Source organism: Montipora capricornis, chromosome 7 (genome assembly GCF_036669925.1).
Source record: "Montipora capricornis isolate CH-2021 chromosome 7, ASM3666992v2, whole genome shotgun sequence".
Lineage (NCBI taxonomy): Eukaryota > Metazoa > Cnidaria > Anthozoa > Scleractinia > Acroporidae > Montipora > Montipora capricornis.
This window is the reverse complement of record NC_090889.1, coordinates 20,332,203-20,349,702: the sequence shown is the minus strand read 5'-3', so window position 1 is coordinate 20,349,702 and position 17,500 is coordinate 20,332,203. Positions and strand designations below refer to the sequence as shown.

The 17,500-nt window shown below is 39.7% G+C and overlaps 1 protein-coding gene across 1 annotated transcript in view; it reads right to left on the bottom strand.

The window, feature by feature from the left end:
- Window positions 1-15,397, bottom strand: part of LOC138057393 (protein kinase C delta type-like) — a 23,804-nt gene extending 8,407 nt beyond the window's left edge. Inside the window, exons 1-12 of the mRNA XM_068903422.1 lie at window positions 14,540-15,397; window positions 10,991-11,051; window positions 10,114-10,276; window positions 9,203-9,234; window positions 8,091-8,176; window positions 7,845-7,974; window positions 6,683-6,780; window positions 5,624-5,890; window positions 4,338-4,511; window positions 3,094-3,185; window positions 921-983; window positions 339-477 (exon numbers count right to left, since the gene is read on the bottom strand). Coding sequence (XP_068759523.1) covers window positions 339-477; window positions 921-983; window positions 3,094-3,185; window positions 4,338-4,511; window positions 5,624-5,890; window positions 6,683-6,780; window positions 7,845-7,974; window positions 8,091-8,176; window positions 9,203-9,234; window positions 10,114-10,276; window positions 10,991-11,051; window positions 14,540-14,863 — 1,629 coding nt within the window. The 5' untranslated portion in view covers window positions 14,864-15,397. The remainder of the gene's footprint in view (window positions 1-338; window positions 478-920; window positions 984-3,093; window positions 3,186-4,337; window positions 4,512-5,623; window positions 5,891-6,682; window positions 6,781-7,844; window positions 7,975-8,090; window positions 8,177-9,202; window positions 9,235-10,113; window positions 10,277-10,990; window positions 11,052-14,539) is intronic.
- Between the last annotated feature and the right edge of the window lie 2,103 nt (window positions 15,398-17,500).

The window sequence follows — 17,500 nt, the reverse complement described above, 5'->3', positions numbered from 1 at the left end:
TTAATGAACATTGAAGGGTTGTGAGACGGGGCCTACGGTTTATAGTCTTTATCCGAGAAGACTTGAAAGTCTAACCATTTTTGGAAGTAATTACCAATGCAGCACTTTCTCCTCAGTTATTTTAAGACCCTGAGTGTTGGCACTGTCGGAGTCGAACACACGACCTCACGCATGGCAGTCTTGTGCTCAACCAACTGAGCCACCGATGCGCGGTGTCGATTGTCGATTGTTTTCTTCACGTATCAAAACGCCCTCCGACCATAGGCATAATCTGGCAAAACATTCCATTTATGGACGGGTCAGCTTGAGGGGACAAAAAACAACCTCAACAAGATTACCTCGGGTGCGATGTAATCCGGGGTTCCGCAGAATGTGGTCGCCTTCTTGGATTCTAAGATGCCTTCTTTGCACATTCCAAAGTCTGCTAGCTTAACATGGCCTTCAGCATCCAAGAGAACATTGTCGAGTTTTAAATCTCTGTTCAACGAGAAAAAGCAAAATTAAGATTAAGTTGCAACCACTTCACATTTATTTAGTTTAATTAATTAATTCATAAAGACATGGTACACTTGTATAAACAATACTTAAAACTTCGAATTGTATCGACCGTTTTTTATCGAGGGACGAAGAACTCAAATTTGAGAAAATTACAGTGGCCTATCACAACAAACGCAGTATATCATTTAGCCAGTCATAATGCAAAGAAATACAAAAATAGCCCGCGCAGAGCGCGGGAAAACGTGGTCATGAGTCATGACATCCTCAGCTTTGCACTCTGATTGGCCGAGAATGTGGCGTGAGATTTTTTAGGCAAACAGTCGGATTTTGAGAGCCTCTCAAAATACCTGTTCATACTGTGTACCTTTGCTATCCCCGAGCACTTGTGATTGTTTTCCAGTTATAACGAGCTCAATACACACCTATAAATAATTCCTCGGTTGTGTAGAAATTCCAACCCACACAAGATCTCAGCTCCGTAGAATCTGAAGGAAAACAAGATTTAGAGAAATTTGCAACAGTCAGTGGCGACACTTGAATTCAATTTTTGACCTTCTCGTTTTACAATTTGAAAAATATGTGGGAGTATAGCGTCTTCCAGAGGGACCGTGCCCTACCGTGGGAAGAGCGCTCGCCATCGTCGTTGCTACAACTTCATTAGGGAATTTAAGAAACGACGACGGCTACGACTACGACAACGCTACAAAGCAATAATATCATTGGTTAAAAGAGCATAAATAATCGTGCTGCACGTGCAGCACGGATTTTAGCAAGTAGGTTTGCGGTCCTCTGCATAACGACGACGTGAAATCACCAAATTTGAAGTTTTGACGACAACGTAAGCATGCAACAGAGAATCCTTCATTCCCTATTTTAAATTTGAAACCGCTCGTACCGATTTATTTTTAGGATACTTTGCCCACATTTTACGACGCGAACTAGACTGAATAATCGCGAAAACTTACGATAGAGCCAAGTTATATTTTGAGGTGACGTTTTCGTCGACCGTCGCCGTCGTAGATCTTAATATTCTCTATTCTTTAAGAAATGACAGTTGTATAACTACGCGCCGCCACTAGAGCAGTGTCGGAAATCGAGACTTCTGATTGGCTACATTCAAGTTTCGCGCCAAGGAGGTGACTTCTGATTGGTGGGTTGGAAAGTGGATGGGTGGATGATCAATTGGTGAATTATAAATCCGCAAAAGAGGTTTGGGGAGTCAGGATGGCTTAGTCGTTATCAACCGTGCCTTCCACCACTGCCACCCGCATTCAACTCTCGGCCCCGAGATCGTAGGTGGGCTGAGTTTCAGTCGATCTCAACCTGACTCCGAGGGTTTTTCTCCGGTTACTCCGGTTTTCATCCGTCAGCAAAATCGACTCCTAGCCTATTCCATCTGGCTATGATGCTGTGCTCCAAGGTCAGAGTTCAGGGACCGAGCGCCTAGCCGGCAGCACAGCTACTTCGGTGCGACCTCGTCGAGCCGCGCCTTTAGCAATTCAGTCTCCGACTGCGAGTAAGGACGTTCAGCAGGTCAGGGATTATCTTTATCATTATCATTAGCATTAGGGTCTTCGCTGGAGGTCTACGCATTGGGGATGTTGTGATCGGCTGTCTTGAAAAATTCAAGACTCCTAATAGTGACACTCGTAGATTTTTAATACTCTGGCCAACGACAGACGATTTTTACACGTCAGCGGGGGTCGGTGCAGAGGTCAAAGTATTGGCAGCTTCTGCAAGTACCGGAGCAAAAATTACGTAAAACAAAAGGAACAAAAGACAGAAAACAAAACAACTCCAAATAAAGACTAATCCCAAGTGACCAAAAACACAATGCTTTCCGGTACCTGCAGAAAGACCCAAAGTATTAAATGGTAGGAGGGTCTTTTGGAGCAACCAGCCCTTCTTCGGTGACATGTCGGAAACTGGCCAAGATTTATCAGTGATTCGTTCGAGTGATGAATTGTGCAAACGTTATTACGCGAATAAAGGTGTGCGTGTGATAGAGTGCGTTACTTTGCGTTAATAAAATGTGGTAAGCCGCATATTGACGTTTCAGCCAATGAGAGTTAGCGTCGGATTTTGTGGTCTTTCACTTTGCCGGACGGAAATTTAGCTTTTGTTTTAGTTCTAAGATAAGAGTTCGCTTTTGTCCTGCGAGCTCTGGTTGTCGGTGGTAGTTTTCTATCGTTTCGAGAGAATAAATCTTGTGATCTCTGAAAAGTGTGGGTTTCTTTCTCGTGTTCCCATAGACATGACAGCCTCTAGATAAATTACCATCCTTTTGAAGCGCAGGTCCCTTCGACCCACGTAGGGAACTCCATTCCAGGAACCTATTCCCAGTAACTGAGTCGGTGAAAGCAAACATTGAAGTCAAATAGAATGGGGAAAGCTTATAAAAATAACCCATTCAATAGAACGAAAAAATACCACAAATCTCCGAGATCCTGTGAAGCTTCAACAATATCTGTGAGCCTGCTTTATAAGTTTGACCGCTGACTGGAAAGCAGCTAAATTTTTGCCCAGTTGCCTCCAAGACGAGGAAGCCTACCGTCGTAGCGACTGTTGAATTTTCATTTAAGTTAAATTTAATACCTGGCTCGTGGCTCGTCAAACTTGCCGATTGTTTGTATGTGGAACATCAAGTCTCCACCACTAAGGTATTCCATTACGAAAAACAAGTGATCCTGAAACCATAGCAATGAGAGGATTAGCAGCCAGAACATGTTAAAGGGAAAAATGTACCCGAGATCTTAATTGAAAGGGCTGGTCTTACAATTACATAACTAATTCTTTCCCTTCGGAATGAGAAATGCCGCTCGCGCGAGCCGAATCTTATTGAAAAACTCGTCTAAAATAACTCAGTCTATGGAAATGCATATGGGTTATTGACCAAGCGTGAAGTCAAGATGGCTGGATATTGGCTAAGTTCTTTTTATATTGCGTGTTTATCGACCAAGATGAAGTCCACGTCCACAAACACGCAAAGAAAAGGACGAGGCCAATATCCATCCATCTTGACCGAACAACCTTGTCAATAAAGGCTTTATTATATGGGATAAAACACCAAAAAATGATCTTTGATCTTGCAGGACCGAGTGAGAAATCCCGATCGGGCTAGATAGCTCCATCGTGCCGGCTCGAGTAGCCAATCACAGCGAGGGATTTGCTTCATACTGCCCGCTCACTGAGCTAGTCATATAAAAAATCGATATACCGCCGACCGGTTTCCTCATTAAATCAACTGAGGTGAAAGTTCTGCCTTTATAACGACATCCGAAAGCCACATGTTCAACCCGCATGTTCAAAATCATACACTTCACTGAGGACTGCATGTATTCGGTCTTTCTTTCGTTCCGGTTCTTCTCTTGTTATATAAAAACGCTTCACCAGATGAACTACAATTTCGTTCTTCTTAACTCGCGTTCCGACACCACACACTACTCGCAAAGAGCAGGGCATAGGGTCCCTAGTGTTGTGGTTTATCCCCTGTAGTATATCATGGTTGGGAGGGTAGATGCTAGGGAGGTATTAGCTACGGAAGACCTTAGACAGCAATGACCAGAACCAAGGTTGCTGACCAGCGGTTTTCGTTAAAACAATGGTTTGCTAGTGGTGCTCAGTCTCGCGGGCTCAGAAAACCTTGTTGTGGTCATTGTTATTTAAGGTTTTTCATTAGTTAGGTACACCAAGCTACCCTAAAATCCAAAAAAAAGTAAATAAAGATACGACAGTGATAATGATAATAATAATGATGCGATATGAAAAGGCCAAGTGCATCGCGTTTCTAGACTTTTGGTCAACTGCGTTGCATCAAAGGCTTGGTCTTATCATCATACCTGAGACTGGAAAGCTGAATGTAGATGAGTTAAAAAAGGATGTCTCGTGGCTAATGCAAGGATTCTTCTCTCCACCATTGTGCATTCCACGTCGTCGTCTTCGAGAACAACATCTTTCTTGAGTGCTTTGATAGCAAAAGCTTGTTTCGTTTCCTTCAGTTCACAGAGAAGGACCTTCAACGAGAAATAAGAATAATAAGAACTTTATTCAGAGGGAGTTTCAATCGAGTGACGTAAGACCAACACCAAAGTAATTACTTTGGCCAATCAATAAGGACGGAGAAAATCCAGTAAACCAATCAAAACTCGAAGTAATTATACGTGGCCGACACAAAGCGAGGGAAAATGTGCACGCGCGAGCCACTATTGGTTTTGGTTTCACTTCTGATTGGTTGAAAAAATAGCGCGAGAACTTTGAACCCATCACTGAGTGAAGTAATGCAAAACCAAAGCAATTCGCTAATTACTTTCGACACTCAATTGAAAGCGCTCTAAGTGTCAAGTTCTCCAGTTCCGGGGCACCACATTGGGAGATTGTACATACATGTAGAACACAGAAATCAAATCAATATAATTATAACTTACATCAAATCAAACATTAGTTTTTGACAAGAGAGCAACACCGGAGTACCCGAAAAAAAAAACCTCTCAGAGCAGAGTAGAAGACCAGCAGACTCAACACACATTTGAAGCCGAGTCTGGGAATCAAACCCAGGCCCCTGCTACCCGTTCACTACGGAGAACCATTTCGCTACAGAAATAATACAATTCGCACGCAAGAAAAAACTGTGGAGCTGGGATTTTATCATGCGAGTTGATAGTGGGAAATTAACCACCGGAAGAAAGATTTGTGAGCTGACATTTCGAGCATTCGCCCTTTGTCAGAGTGAACTGACCAAACGCATCTGAAGGGAGATTCTTTTTCGTGAGCTGACGCTACGAGCGTTAGCCCTTCGTCAGAGCGAATGCCAACGTAAAAATGCTATTGTACCTAACGTTGTTTTATAAAAACCGTCGTTTTGATGCTGAATCAACAATTTGTTTCGAATGGTTCTGATCGAGCAAGATCAAGGAAAACATATAATTTTCCTCCCTCCTTTGTTTTTTTTTTTTTGCCCTTATTCCATATTTCCCTCTACCAAATGTTTCTTTGGGACACCAGCATGTGAAAATACTTCAAATCGCTTGCTGATGACAAAAAAATTAATTAACCTAAAACATTAAACTTGTAAAGCATGACCTCACAAACTTTGCAAATACAGAACTGTCGAAAAAAGAAACATTACCTTGCCAAAACTTCCCTTTCCCAAAACTTTTAGCAATTTAAAATCGTCAATGTGATAGAGACGTTGTTGAATTCTCCGCACATTTTTTCCTTGAATGCTGGTGGTTCGCTGGGGAACTGGAGGCGAAATGGCATCCCATAATGCCTCGTAAACTCCATGATCGTCGTCGTCGTCATCACTGTCGCTATTTTTTTTGGTTGACGGCGAAGATCTTCCGGGTTTTCCAGGTCCCTGCTCTTCGCTAAGTTTACGCCTTCTTATGTCGTCCTGTGAAAAAAATCATGTGTCACGGTGATGAAATAGGGAGCTCAAGCACGCCACGTTTTTTTGAGACGCGGACGGCAAGCAGAAGTGAACATTTCGCCTGCCAGGGGGCCGTTTCTCGAAAGTCCCGAAACTTTACGGGCCATTTTCGGGTGTCACCATTCCCTTTGTATCCCAAGAACGGAGAGAATTTAATTCGTCAAACCTCACAGTTATTTTTCTTTTTGTTACCTTGAAAACATGTTAAAAGATCGGATTTCCAAAACAAGCGGTTGGCAATTTCACAGATGGCTTTTCGGGCCCGAAAAGTTTTCGGGACTTTCGAGAAACGGGACCCAGGATGGTAGTTTGTCCGAGATTTTTAACGGTTGCCGTCCGCGTTTCAAAACGTCGCGTGCTTAAACTCCCTGATAACCCTCCGAAAACTTTCAAGAGTTTCAAATAACTTTCAAATAACATTTTTTTTTTTGTGTTAGTAGCAGGAGGTAATTTGGAATGCGGTATGAACAATCTGTGCGCTAGGAATTTGATCGGCTTTAGTTTCGTTGTTTTCTTTGCAGACCAAACATAATGCAGTCCTCTTGAACAGACACTTTTCACTGTTTGGACGCTGTCAGCGCTTTGTTAGTTTATGGATGCGACTGAGCGAATTGGGGAAAAAAATTATTTGTAACGTCAATCAGCCCATGACAAAAGCTAAAAATAAGCTCATCTACACCTGTGGGCTGAGCCATGATCATAACATACAGACATTCCTATTAAACAATTATTAAACATTTTTTTTACAATTCTCACCTTGGATTTTGCCATAGCCTCCGCTAACATCTTCTGGTTTACTCCACACAGGTTGGGAACAACAGCCTTGCATTTTTTGTGGCAGTTCATGTTACAAGCTGGAAAGCAAAATTTTAAACAGTAAATATTATATTGCAGAGATTGTCTCTACTCTCAGAACCAAATTGTGACAACTGCTGGCACATGTGACAGTTTTGATTGCAAAAACATTAGTAAAACAAATTTCTCTATGATTGTCTTATTCAGCATTATGTTGGTATTATTAAGGAAGATGGGTCTGAAAGGCCAAGGCTACAAGAAAAAAAATAAGAGTGCACAAGGAAGATGAAAGTTTAACCAAATGCATCAAAGTCATTGAGAGATTTCAAGCGTTCATCTCTTTATGTACTTGTTTCACTTAGATTGGTATCCAGCATGACAGACACTTTTTTACCTTTTGCATTACAAGGTTAGTGGAGAGCTCTATGCTGGCCTCACAATAATACCTAACCCAACCTGCTCACACGATGAAGACAAACAAGTACATTGTACATATATGTAGCCCCTCTTGTCAGGCTTACTGTTACGTAAGAAAAAATCGACAACAAAAATCTGCCAAAACTATTTCCGATTTAATTGTCATCTTTTTAGGCTTAATTTTATTCACCTGTGCATCAAAAAGCCTACCTACAGATCATTTTAAGGCATGGCCCCCTGGCTTGCTGATTGCGCAAATCAGGCCCAGGTCGCTCGAAGCATGTTTAGCACTAACCAGCGTTAAATAGGTTTTGATACCTCTTAACCAATGGTTAGATGTAGCGATAACCAGGCTTCGAGCAACTGGCCCCCGAAATTCCTGCAAGGACGGTCCGAAGCTCTACCACCTAAGCAGAGTTCCAAATAAGTTTTAGAAGCTGGGTATCCATTGGGAAACTGAACAGGTCGAGCAGTGGGTGTCTATATCATATACATTAATTTTTGCCAAAGTCTAGCCCTTTATTGATGGGTCAGGCCATCAGCTCTCTTGGGCTTACAGTATGACCTTAACCCACCCCTCTCACGTGAAACACTGCACAAGCCTACCCGACCAACACAGCCATGTGTGCCCAAAGTCGTGACAAACTCCAAGGGATAAGGAGCAATTGCGTGACTCCAGTCTAAGCTGTTACTTCTTGAAGCTTACCTTGACATTTCAAGCCTTGTTTGTACAGCCCATACAGCATGGATCCACAGTGATCACAAAAGGTTGGACTAAAGAAAGTTGTTTCTTTAAACTTGTGTGGCATGTCGATTTTGAACCTCTCCTTCATTTTCTGTTGTTGGAATAGAATAATGCAAGACTCAGACTCATTTATACAAAATACTTACAGCAAATTAATCATTAATTTTCAGATGGTCTAAATAAATAAATAAATAATAACTAAAAAACCTTTGTCTCCTCGGCTACATTTTGTGTTCCTGGACAGTTGCTCAAGATGATTTCGTGACACCTCTTATGGCAAACCATTGTACAAACTGCAACAAAACAAGAATAAGTTTTTAATTTTTTCATTAAGCCACTGACCAGTCAACGAGTTAAAGGGGGCGTTATCATTACAGGTGTACTTTAAAAAGTAGGCAGCTGGTCATGCAAGGTATATTATTGTAAATAAAAGCTGGCCCTGACCAGAACAAAGGGAGGCATCCTTTTTCCCAGGGGGGTGGCCGGGGGGGGGGAGTACTGAAAAAGTCTAAAATCTATGGTCTTTAAATGCAGCTAAATAAATTAATTTAACACATGTACATTATTAACTTAAGATGAAAAATTGGGTTGCATATAAAATCATTAGGTTTTGTAGAAATAAAACAAGGAATAAAGAATGACTTGAATAATCCATTGATGAACACACAATAAGACTGGCTTTTCCAGTATCATTTCTGTTTGAGGCATTGGTATCTGAGATACAGCCCATAAGTAATAGGCCAGAAGAGGACGATTAGGCCTCCACTGCAAAACATGCGGCAACAGCTGAATTCTGATGAAACTCCTGATAGATGCACAGTGAATTGTGGGCATTGGAACACTGATGAACAAGCACCCCACCTGGGTCAAGTGACAATGCTCTCACTTGCTTCATGTTAGTGAAGCTTGCGCTGCAGGTGGTTTTGGTGGTTTTCATCTTTCGATCTTTCAAGTGTTTTGCCGCCATTTTGGATTCGCTGCAGACTGGAAGAATTGGGGCGAGAATGACAGACTGTCTGAGGGGGTAAACTTTTTACCTCGCCCCAACTCTCCACTGTTTTTCTATTTCAAGATGGCGGCCTGAAAATCCGATGGAAATATATATCCACTCGCCCCACCAAAATCCGCCTGCACTGCAGGCTATCATGTTAGTGAAGCTTTAGTTTCCGTTTTTCCACCTTGATTACATCAATCTCATAATGAGTATACAGAGTTTCGTTTTTAAATCCCCATCAATACAAAAATAGCATACAATTGTATGACACTATCATTTTCAGTGAGTATCAATGGGGGAGATTCTGTGTTGATGGTAAGCTCACCTGTACATTGATATCCTTGTTTTCCAAATCCCCTACAAATAAAATTCATTAAAATAATTAATTTCCATTTTATACCAGATTTTTATATAAGGAGCACACTATTAATAACTTACACAATTAATATACATGTACATGTAAAGTAATTCTAAGACTAAATAGTACCGGTAGTAACATGTATTTACATATTATTTTTGTGAACCACATGGTGAGGAAGGTATTGAAAACTATTAAACTCTCGGCAAACCTCAGGTATTTGCAATTCTAGCTTTCTGATTGGTTCAATGGATCTCTGTTACCAGCCATTATACCTGCGTTTGACCTTATATGGAATGAATGCAGTAAATTATGTTGCTCAGTGTAAGTCACATCACAAGAATTCCAGTTGTTACTGAAACTTAAAATAGCCAACTCAGTGCTAATGCAACTTGTTGGCTATTTACCATCTCGTATCCAACACAAGCTCATGGAATAATAATTATTGTCAATTAATCAAGTTACTGTTTGAACGATAATAATATGGTAGTAATATGCTACATTGTAGGTAATTTGCACAACCTTACCGTAATGGAAACTATATTATAAACAAAAGAGGAAGTGATCCTCACACTTATATATCGGGACAATTAAAGCTTGCAATTGTCTCTTATACATGTATACACCTGAAACATTCAGGTGCCTCGAACAGGAGCCTTACTTATATGGCACTACAGTTTGATTTACACTGTAACTACAGCTGTATTTTTAAACACTATATTACAAAACAGAACTGCTGCAAAACAAAACAAAACAGCTGCTGGCCATTATAAGTCAATTGCAAAAAGTTAACAAGAAAGTTATTTCATATTCATTAATTTTGACTTAGGCCTTGAAAATAACCAATTGGCTCTCCTCTTTATTTTTTAGTAACTTACCACATGAACTCTGTACAAACTGAACAGAAAACTGGTTGTCTGAAGAATCTGGCGACAAATCGGTGTCCTCTAATAATATGACATTTTTGTTTCCGCATAGCACCACGTCGTCCAGTGAGTCCACTGTGATTCTCATGGGGTTTTCCTTCTTTTGTAGGGTCATCTGTGAGATATACAATAATTATTAATGTGACTCAATAGTTACATAAAGCATTCAGAAAGGGAAAGTGAGGAGACTAAAAAAACGGGGGTTTTAGCAAGTCAATTTTAGAAAAGGAGTGTTGTAAGACAAAATGGAAGACCCACAACCAATTGCTGCAAATTTAACCTTTTTTTGAGGATTCTACTGGGAAAAAAAACCTTTCAGAGTGTGAACAATCTCTAAACATGTTATTATCATTATAGCATCATTGTTACAAGTCATTGATAAAGGATACATTGACCAGAGAGTCCAGAGTGTACTGGACTTTCGTGCGGGAGGTCATGGGTTCAAACTCCAGCAAGACCAGCACTTGCTGTAGGGTCTTTCAACACACTGTAACTGAGGAGAAGATGCTCTCTTTGTAATTACATGTTCATCCCCAAAAGAAACATGTAAGACTTCCAGGCCCTTCCCAATAAGGACTATAAACCCTAGGCCCCATCGAACAATACTTATTCTTAAATAATTCTGTTGAACCCACGCACTGTTTGTGGAGAGTAAAGACATAGTTCCCATTGCTATTTGCTGTTCTGGCCTTTGAGTGCAAAGTTTTAAAATAATTTATTATCTAGAGCAGGTCCACATCAGCTCTCTAGCTGCCAATATATATAACTGCATCAGTAAATAAACAAAATAACAACACTGCTTTTAATAAAGCATAAAATGGAACCTTACCAAGAACTTCAATAAAATGCCTAACTTGTACTAAAAGTTTGCCAGAGGGTTGGAGATCCAGCTAAATAAAGAGAAAAATACATATGGTTTTGACTCCAAAAACCAAAGTTTTCACTTATGTTGCAGACAGATACAATACATGAACCTACATGTAATGAGGGTCATTTACAGGGGATCATAAAAATTAATTTCCAGGAGACAGGCTATAAGACCACAGGACCTGGTAATATTATAGTCACAAAATTTTGTCAGTGTTAGACTGTAGAGCTGTGTCACTGAGGAGAAAAACAACCCTATTTTGTGTCACAGGTAGAGGCAATTTGACCCACTCTAATTATTAGAGTGTTGAATTTGCATGAAGGTGCTGTGGGTTCAAAATAGATCACATGCAATAATAATATTACAAGTTTCTTTTCCCACAAAAATGTTGAATAGCTTGTGGGGTCATGCACAAATGAAAATCATGTCAAATTAAGACACATCAAATCATATTGGTTTTTTGAGGAGAGGGGAAAACCGGAGTAACCAGAGAAAAACCTCTCGCAGCAGAGTAGAGAACCAACAAACTCAATCCACACATGGCACCAGATCTGGAAATCGAAAACGGGGCCCTTTTGGTGGGAGGCCAGTGCTCCCAACACTGCTCCCTAACATAGACCTAGTTTTGGAGTTGTTGGCCCCTGGTCATGAAAACTGGAGCACCTAATTGATAATCAGAGTCTTCCGAGGAATACTTCACAAATTCTGTAGTTTGCATTTATACTTTGCAAGGTAGTGGATCTGCATCAATGGAATGCTAATAATATTAGCATTATCATGACAATATTAAGGACAAGATTATCGAGGACAATATTATTGAGGACAATATTATTGAGAAAGAAACAAAGATTAGTTCAGTAGAACAGAGAATGATATAAAAAGGTTTCATTTCAGGTGTTCTTTAATTATAGTAGTTTATCCTCAATTAAAAAAACTACATGTCATTGAATTTTCAAGTTTGCATTTATACCCAGTGATAGCTAGCCTGCAAACGCAGACATATTTCCGGCGGTCGTTTCTCTCTGCGTTCGCAGGCTCAGTGATAGCTAATAATAATTGTTAATTTTGTTTGTGAAGTTACTACATTAAATTTACAATAAGGACACCTGAACCGTGAACACTTGACATTTTCGTGTACATTGTTTTTTTCGATGACTAAGAAATAAAGGCTCTTCTTATGATGTATAGTGTTACATGTATAGCATTTTGTAAGTGTAAAAACATTAAATACTCTTGTCAAAAGGACGAGCCCACATTCTATAGTCACTAAAAAAATGTACAAACAAATATCAAGTGTTCATGGTTAGAGTGTCCTCACTGTAATAATTTGCGATCAAAATTCATAATAATATTGATTTTCCTTTCTATGCTATAAAGCAGTTTCAGAAGAACAGAATAAAAACTGTGCTGTCTACTGCAACCTGTCTGCAGATTCGGCTTCAAGATCATTAGAAAGCTACCACATACATGTACAGTGTAGTAAAGTAATATGGTAAACGTTTTAAATTTCCCCAGGGTGGGGACATTTTAACACCTATGATGGGCCATTTGAACGGTTTTTTGGCAACAGAAGGATAGAAGTGGAACAATAATTTTCGAAAAAGTCAAATGCACAGCAGGAGATTGATGGAGCGTTGAAGCTTTGATTTGACCGATACATATTAAATAACAAACATTGTGTTGATCTTTTATCACCTTGCTAGCAGAGCCTTTCTTAACTCGATGAGAAAGAAAGGACTCTGCAGAAATCGTGTTAAGTCTTTACTGAGTATGCGCAAGCCGTTGCTTGGAGACAGTTTCAAAACCAGGCCAAGTCTCGATCGCACTCCAAGACGCCATGATGATTTTCGTACTGAAGGCTCAATTTTGACCTTCGCCTTGTGAAAAATATGATGCGCGCATTGCCTAAACCGGTTTGACTAGTCCAGAAAGTTGGGCTGCGGCGACTTAAAAGACCTGACACGTTTTCTGCAGAGCCCTTCTTTTTTGCCCTCTGGTGAGTTTTAGAGAGGCTCTACTCGCAGGGTGATCTTTTATGTGGTAATTAGAGTTTAGGTGTAAGCCTCTCGTGATGAGCTCATTTAGCTCTTGGAGCAAACATGCCACTAGTTTTTGTGTGTGTTACCCGCTATAAATAAAGTTGATTATTATTATTATTATTATTATTATTATTATTATTATTATTATTATTATTATTATTAAATTAATAAATAACAAATCAAAAATCACTATTCTTTGTACAAAGCTACCCTCCCTGTACATGAACTTCAATGTACTACAGATTGTGTGATTAGGTCTTTACAATTTATAACTTCCAAACCCTTACAATCCCCTGATTTTTAAATAAGAACTATATTAATATGCATTTCACTGGTAAAATTATAAAATAGTAAAAGGTAAAAACTGTTAAAATGTTTGACTAAACGTTTTCGATCTTGCGATCCTCTTCAGAACTATATTATTTTTCAAGTGAATCAAATCATAGCATGTTCTTTTCACAACTGAGATTATTTCCTACGAGAAACAAAGGTTACTCATGCAAAGACTCTACTTGTCTGGGCGGAAGTTTTGTCTCTGTATTGCACATCAGGTGTCTGTCTATTTTTAGTGACAATAATATTATTACAAAAAGCCATTGGGCAATACTTCCAATGATGAACCACAACTTGCTTATATTGTAAATGTAAAACTCACAAAAATAATGAAAAGGTAATCGAAAAATAGTCGACGCAAAAGAATACTGCGTTATAATTTTACGCTGACTGACTATGTTTAGTAACAAATACAAGAAGCCACTGAATACCAGCTCTACTAATGAACCCACGATTTGCTTTTATTGTACATGTAAACGTAAACAGACAAAAATAAAGCAAAGTTAACGGGGAAAAACAGTTTGCGGATGACTTTCGCTCAAAAAAGATTGCGTTATTATTTACTCAGTATTTTTTCATGCGAACCAAAGCTTTCAATTGTCTTAGTGGCCCGTCTAGTCTTCATATGATTATAATACATTACTGTGGTGGACAACATTAGCCAACAAGCCGTTTGGCAATATCGTTAATCATTCAGTAGCCAGCAACGGTTTGTTTTCTTAATCCGAAACAAAAATAAGGTAAATTTGTTTATGGATTCATCTCAACAACCGTAAAAACAGTTCTTTTGAACAAAGCTCAACAGCTTATGTATGAGCAGTCATGCATACATGTCAAAATTGAATCCAGGCGCAAGCTTGGATGACATAGAAATCGCTTTATCAAAGTAAAATAATTCTTCATGCTTTCTTTACTTGTAAGAAAGGAAACATGACAATGGGGATCGCAAATAAGATGAGCTGACACTGGTAACGTATGCCTAGAAAGTCCACATGTACTGTGACTGATGAATTCAACTTCGAGCCTAGCTGATTGACGTCCATTGAAACACGATCATTTGTAGCCTCCTCTTAGGCCAATATTCAAAATGCTTCGTAAAAAAAATCGTATCATGTTGTAGAATTTGATCCACACTTACCCAGACACTGGAGAACCCGTGAGAATCTCGTTTACACTGATCAACTAAGAATTGGACGCCTATGGAAACATCAGCCACAACCTTCCCGCTTGGTTTTTGCAAAACCACGATAGTTACAACACGGCCTTCGTAAAGATGTGTATCAAAACACTTATTCCATTCTGGATAAATTGTCTTTTTCTTCTGAACCAAAGATATTCCATGACTAGCTGACATAACTGCTTCCTTGATATGTACAGCACAATAAGAATCGAACGACTCGAAGTCTTTGTTCCATCCGGCCGATGGCTCAACCTCTATCAGTTTCACGCGTATAAATCCCATGATGGTTTCGTTTTCGCCCAGCGAGACCTTCAATCAATATTCAATGTTCTTGAAAAACTGAGCCATCGACATCCACGCGACTTTTAAAAGATTTCTTCAACTTCCGTTAAGACTTCCAAGAAGCCGCCGTACGATCATCCGTTCTTCGACGTGACTTTTTACAGCGGTGAATCACTCACTTTGCGTCACCTTGAGGCCGTAACGCAATTCCCTATATGGCATTGGAAGTCTCAAGTCAACTCCAAGTTTACTTCAGGTTTCATTGTTTATTCCGGGGGCGTGTTGAATTGCGTCAAATGCAAGGACTCGTCATGTGATGAGTGAATCAACTCCGGAAAAATGCTTACATTTCTGCATTGACGTTTATTTCGGTAATTTTCCTCGAAAACAATAAGGTAAGAAGCGTATATTTAACGAGGTGGGGGAAAATATATGAACCTGTGACGTAACTGAATAGCACATTGTGATTTACTTCTTATTTTTATGCACTTCCCGCCCCTCGCTAATTATTTCGTCGAATTCGTGTCTAATGACGGGGTTGAGATTTTAACCAATGCAAAGTGAATTTTACGTTGGTAACAAACAATGTTTAGTGTGACCTTCTCTTTTCACTTTACCGTGGTACACATTCATTTGTCGCCATGGCAACGGCGGCAAGATGAGAGATTGAATGCAACTGGGGTTAACCGACCACCAAAAGGATGATTTTAGAGGCCAATCATCGTCATGTACAAGTAATAAAGCCAAAGTACTCGCTGTGATTATTTTTCCTCCCCTCTAGATGAGTATATAGCTGTGACTGTAACCCGAGTTTTGTCCAAATGTTATTATCGTTTTGTGCCGTAAAATAACAAAAAAATCTTTTTTTTTTTTCATAGAAAGCAGATAAGAATTTTGTCTTAATCCTGAGAATTATCCATCTGTAGAGCAGGAAATCATGAGATATTTCATTAACTTCACAGGTAGGTAATTCTAAAAAGTTTGTGTCCTCCTGATCTCATCTTTACGAGCCTGGTGATTTCTGGAGGTCCCGTTGCAACTAGGGGGTCACGTGAAATATTTCTGCAATACTTAAAGATGGGAAATGTTATACTATTTCTAAAATACATGTCCCAACCAACATACACAAAGTAGATTTAAAATCAATGAAGAAGTTCCTTCTGCTTTTAATAACATTTCCGCGGCTACATAATACAATATTAAAGATAGGGAGCTTTAATAAACCAACGCAGTTTTCTTTCCATTTGGTTACTGAATTGTCATTTATGTATTTTTAGTGGTAGCTCGACCAGATCCTTAGCTACATAGCGACTCTGGTGAAAGAAGTCATTTTCAGTTGCTTTCATCGATGACGAAGTATAGAGCGTTTTCACTCACGTGACCAGTAGCCATATTGGATTACTGAAACAAAAGAAAGTATTTGCATAAAAATAGAGATCAATTCCCGGAGGGTTAGTTTGGTACACCATCATGGCCCCCATTCCTTTGTTTTGGAACACCAACATGGCCGCCGTGACGTCATGTGAAAACGCTCTATTGGAAAAGCCATGACCAGAAGATCAGAAATTGATTTTCCTTTTTTTTTTTTACTCTCCAACGAACTCAAAGTAATAGCGAGCTGACACATTTCTTTTTTGCTGACTTAGTACGGTTAAAAGTGGCAAATATAACTGTAGTGTTAATAAAATTGTAATATCTTTACATTGTCCAAAAAATGGTTGTGTTAACTGTGTTACAGCATGCGTAGCTGGCTTAATTTATTTTTCTTTTAGTTTTTTTTGGAGGGGTTCACCGAAAGAATGACCCATTTTGGGGAGATGGGGGCTGTAAATTTTAATGTCAGTTCAAGAAATTCTACCACCTCCTCCCCCCTGCCCTATAAAAAGTGAACGGTCCCTAAAAGCCTAGAGAATGCAATGAAGAAAAACCACGGGTGGTTTTCCGTCGTTTTGTGTACTTGCACGACGAGAATCGATGCTGAAAAGGTGAAGAGGAAAAGTGTTTATTCGGTGGTCTTCTCCTCCTTTAGACAAGTACAACTGCTCGAGTAGTCAATGGGCAGTTGACTGATGCGGAAATTTCATATTCCCAATGGAACAGTACTTTCCGCTTGCGTGGCGAACGACCCAAACCACCTTTGCGTTTCGCGCCAATCAAGAAGATTTACGTTACACACAAGGAAGTTTTCCATGGCAAGTTTCCATTTGACAGTTTTCCTTGTTCGCGTGAAGGATAAACTTGACCAGTCTCCCATTTTTACGACAAAAAAAGAATTTTCAAGGAAAAACATTAAGTGAGAAAAATTGTCTCAGCGCCGTGATCCGCCAAGGAAAAATGGTTAAGGAACTTAAAACTGTATTTCGTTGGAGCGACATCACAAACTCGTTTCTGGGAAAACCTTCCTCGCCTATGTCTCAAAGTACCCTTCGAAAATACCTGCGCCCTCCTTTGCATGATCCTTAAGCGAACCCATCTCCTTCGCTCCAAGTGCCTTGCCACACAAGATAGCTCAAAGGAGCCATGGTGTTAGCCAAAGCTAAGTGAGTTGTACACCATGAATATTTATTTAGGCAAAATGGCAAGGAAGGTTCGGTAATCGTAGACATCAGCAGTGAAACAAAGGCAAAACTGGCGAAG